The following is a 4,590-nucleotide window of genomic DNA, read 5'->3' as shown; positions in this document are numbered from 1 at the left end:
TGACAATGATCTTTTACAGGTTGTTCAAATCATGGTAAATTCTAAATTACAACAATTCACAATTATTAATAGACTATTAATTCTATTTCTTTCAGAATCACCATCAAATGTATCATAGGTCTATTTAATATCAAGTTAATTCTGCTAACAAATGGCCAATTGAAAATTAAGATAATCCATAAATGTAGAAGCTGCATCAGGACCTCTTTAAATATACGGTTCATTTGGCAAAGATGAGAATGTCATATGTTCCGGAAAGTCTTTATCAATAACTACATACACACAAAAACTCATTGGTTTCATGTATTTCATTAATGGTTGTGAAACTTTGATTGCTGTTCATCAACTTTTTTCAAAATACATTCAAAATCGCAGTACGCAACAACTGGAACCTTAAACTTAAAATGAAAATTTGTAAAATTTAAAATTGGATGGGATATCCGGCATTTGTGCTTTTAACGGCTTATTGATTTTACAGTATTAATTTGTGAGCATTTAATTTTACATGTTTATCAATTTCCTGAATAATGAGCAAAACATCTTTTTTACAAAATATCATTTTTTTCGTATTGAGTGAAAATTGTGTATCAAATTAATCCTGAAAAATCATTAATATAACAATAGTGTTTAATACCTTGATCGTTGGACAATAACAATAAATCAAAATGGATTCTCAGCTTCTTCATCACATACTCTGAGTGGATAAATTTCGAATGTTTTATTTAAACCATAAACATTTACACTTATTCCCAAAATTAATTTTTGTCGAATTTTTTAATTTGTTTTAAAGTGCATGGATAAACTAAATCATTAAAATTGAAGTTATTAATTATAGATGTATATCTTTCATCTACACGTTCTCTATGCTCGCCTTCTACATAACGAGCTAGAATTGACCATTGAAAACATTTATCATCATCTAGATTTTGCGGATTAATAATAGCTTTTTTATTTTGAATACACTTTGGAAGAGTAATGTATGAAGAGCCGGCTAATGGTCTATACTTACTACATCGTACAAGAATTCCATCTACAGAATGTAATGTCCAACCGCTACCTTTTCCTAAATAATCATTTTCTTCACCACAAATTTTTGTAAACATATTTCTCAAGATATTATTTAAAGAATTTTCACGAAACACTGTAAAATTAGAGGTTTTAAAAGCCACTTCTTGAGTCTCCTTTGTAAAAGGTTTCATATAAGTACATTCAACAACAATGTTAAATTTTAATGCTTCATATTCATTTAGTAAATTTAATATCAACTGTTTTATTTCTTCTTTAGAAACTTGTAAAATTAAACAAATATCTTTTAAATTTTTGTCTTGGTTTTTCAAATAGTACGTTTTTAAAATACCTTTAAACGCATTTTCAATTTCTATAAATTTATAATTTGGACATACTAATTTTAATCTGTGTTTTTTTCGTTTTAAATTGGGAACTTCTAATAATTTATTTTCATCAGAAGATAATGATGATGATGATGTAGATGGTGATAGAGAATAATTATTTTCCTGTTCTAATTCCATGAGCTCTTCTTCTTCATTATTATCAATGTTCATTGGTTCAGAAACAAAAGATTCCATTATTTATGATCTGAAAAAAAAAATAAAAATAATTATTTTAATCCTGTTGATCCAAAACCATTTTCATCTCTACTAGTTTTTTCTAACACACTTTTTTAGTAACCTCCTCAATATCAGGCCAAACTATTCGCTCGCAAATTAATTGAGCTATTCTATCACCAATTTCTACACTGAAATTATCGTTTGATAAATTGAACAGCACTATTCCTACGTTTCCTCTATAATCTGGATCAATAACTCCAGCACCTACATGTATACCGTTTTTTAAAGATAGACCTGATCTCGGCGCTATTCGACCATAACACTCGTCTGGTAATACTATCGCAATATTTGTTTTTACTAATTTACGATCCCATTTTTTTATAACTACATTTTCTCCACTTCTTAAATCAAAGCCCGCAGCTAATGGTGAACAACGTTCGGGTGGAAATCCATTTTCCGACAGTCGAATAAATTTTAGAGTGTTACTAGCTGAAAAAATAATAACTAATTAATTAATATAGAAAATTATTGTAAAATCAATAAGACATAGTAAGCCTAAAAATATTTAACAAACTCTACTTAACATTTAGTACGATTTGTCTTTTTTATCAAATGTAACTGTTTCTTGTTTTACACTGTCCATTTTTAACATGTTTTGACCAACAGACGTTAACACATTGTTAATTACTTCAAACTTTCTTTTGTCTTCTGGATTTTTTTAACGTCTAATAAAAAATAGCCTTTTTTCGATACTTTTTGCCAGTATTGTTTTTCACTTTTACATTTTTTCAAATCTTTAACATCGGTGATTTCAATTTTAATTAAATGAGTACCAGTCTCGCCAGGTGTTGATATTTTTCTTTTTTGATCGCCAGACTGGTACTGTAAATGTTGTGATATGAATAAGGATTTATTATTTTTATGGTTAAATAATTTAGCAAATTTGTCAACCTCATCATCGTCATCATCAAAGTTTAGTTGATCTGAATCAGACGAATAATCACTTTTTGGTCTTTTAACTCCTTTTCTCAATTTTTTACTCTCTTTTTGTTCAGTATTACCTTCTAATTCTATTAATCTACTTCTTCCGATATCCTGAATCTTTTGTACAATATTTAGTGGAAACGAAACATTAGTAACATTTTTTAATACATCATCAAAAATACTTAATAACATGTCATACGTGTGCTCTTCTAATAAATAATAAACCTGTTTATCTGCAGATAAGTCATTATTTTCTACTAGGTAATATTTAGTCAAAGAATCACATAAGTTTTGAAAAATAAATAGCAGTTGTACTGCTATAGGGTTCATGCAAATGTCTTTTGATTTTTTCAGTTGACTAACCAATTGTTCCCAACTATCCAAACTTCGAAACCCAATCATCCATAAATTTTCTATAATCTGTGTCAATGTTAAGAAACTCATCATTGCTGACGTACCGAAAGATGAAGAAGTAGACGGTTGTTGTGTCAGCTGCTGTTGCTGTTGCTGTTGCTGTTTCTGTTGCTGTTTCTGTTGCTGTTGCTGTTGCTGTTGCTGTTTAAGTGGTGGAGGTGGAGGAGTACTTAGAAGCTTACGTAGTATTGAAGAATGCTCTTCGGATTGTGTCAAGTCAACGACTGTTTCAGAATCCATTTCTAAAACACAAAATTAAAATCGTTAATAATCAATACAAAAGAAATTTAATATTTTTTAAATTACAAAATTTAAAATGCACTGTTTTCATCTATTTAATAAAACCAAATTAATACTAGTTTAACACAATTTGTAAATAATTTACCAATAGTTAGTTTTGGAAAAACAACATATTTTTCAAAAAACGTAGAAAATAATGGAACGTAATTGTATGAAATACATACCTGTATATTAGAAGTGTCTTGGAAAGCATGAACAGAACACTGTTGGGTAAAACTTCCTCCTCAGCTTATAAAGAAACCTCAAGGCTGTATCACACGTTGCATAACTACACTTGTTTACTTTACACGCACTTCGTTGAATCCATTACCATAGTGAATAAATACTTATTATTATACTGTTGCAACAAAATTGCACTGCGCGTGGCTTAATCACTCTGGTCATCCGCTTTATTAATATTAATGAATCAAAAACTCCAGAAGGAAAACTACTTCCTGCGCATGTCTTGTGCCAACATACAATATCAGTAATACCACAAACTATTACAATGATCTCATATTTACGTCATAAATATTACATCATAAGTAAACTACGTATAGCCAGGTGTTGTCACAGTTGTATGACGACTCAAGTGTTATGACGAAACGTTCTTACAACTGAAGGTCAAGGCTATTAAGTGACCTTGAAGTCCAAGGTCAAGGTCATCGGGTGACCTTGAAGTCCAAGGTCAAGGTCATCGGGTGACCTTGAAGTTCAAGGTCAAGGTCATCGGGTGACCTTGAAATCCAAAGTCAAGGTCATCGAATGACCTTGAAGGTCATTGACCTCTGGAGGTGGAGGGGGGCGAGGGGTCATTGACCTCTGTGGGCGAGGGGGTGGAGGGGGGCGAGGGGTCATTGACCTCTGTGGGCGAGGGGTGGAGGGGGGCGGGGGTCATTGACCTCTGTGGGCGAGGGGGTGGAGGGGGGCGAGGGGTCATTGACCTCTGTGGGCGAGGGGTGGAGGGGGGCGGGGGGTCATTGACCTCTGTGGGCGAGGGGGTGGAGGGGGGCGAGGGGTCATTGACCTCTGTGGGCGAGGGGGTGGAGGGGGGCGAGGGGTCATTGACCTTTGTGTTGATGTTGTGTGACCTTGGCCGTGTAACGGTTGTCCTAGAACATACAATTTCTCTCTACTCAGCAATAAGAAAACGACTTTTTGATTTCTGTAGTCTACTTCGAGGATTACCATACTAGGTTGCTATTATACTTAGGGTTGTGCTCAAGTACATTATTGTTCAATGAAAAATATTGTAACCCATTCAAATAACATATCTTCCTGTATTCATGTTGAACGATACCTTTGCGGCGTTTTAATTCTTTAAAGTTATATGTCAAAATGATCG

The 4,590-nt window shown here is 32.9% G+C and overlaps 1 protein-coding gene across 1 annotated transcript; it reads right to left on the bottom strand.

The window, feature by feature from the left end:
* Positions 1-1,668: 1,668 nt before the first annotated feature.
* On the bottom strand, positions 1,669-3,949 carry LOC124372440 (deoxyuridine 5'-triphosphate nucleotidohydrolase-like). The gene is made up of 2 exons (XM_046830841.1): positions 3,011-3,949; positions 1,669-2,057 (listed from the first exon to the last, which is right to left on the bottom strand). Exons 1-2 carry the CDS (start codon positions 3,204-3,206, stop codon positions 1,669-1,671), a joined length of 585 nt encoding a protein of 194 aa, XP_046686797.1. The 5' UTR covers positions 3,207-3,949.
* Between the last annotated feature and the right edge of the window lie 641 nt (positions 3,950-4,590).

The sequence above is a fragment of the Homalodisca vitripennis genome, unplaced genomic scaffold (genome assembly GCF_021130785.1).
Source record: "Homalodisca vitripennis isolate AUS2020 unplaced genomic scaffold, UT_GWSS_2.1 ScUCBcl_3237;HRSCAF=8635, whole genome shotgun sequence".
NCBI lineage: Eukaryota > Metazoa > Arthropoda > Insecta > Hemiptera > Cicadellidae > Homalodisca > Homalodisca vitripennis.
Note: the sequence above shows the minus strand (reverse complement) of the source record. Positions and strands in the feature narration are given on the sequence as shown.

What these genes read in the sequence shown, in the direction of transcription:
- LOC124372440 (XM_046830841.1), bottom strand. Translation starts at nt 3,206, where the DNA reads ATGGATTCTGAAACAGTCGTTGACTTGACACAATCCGAAGAGCATTCT. An exon ending in GTCTACTTCTTCATCTTTCG is followed by an intron (nt 2,058 to 3,010) that starts GTACGTCAGCAA and finishes TTATTTTTTCAG; the next exon opens with CTAGTAACACTCTAAAATTT.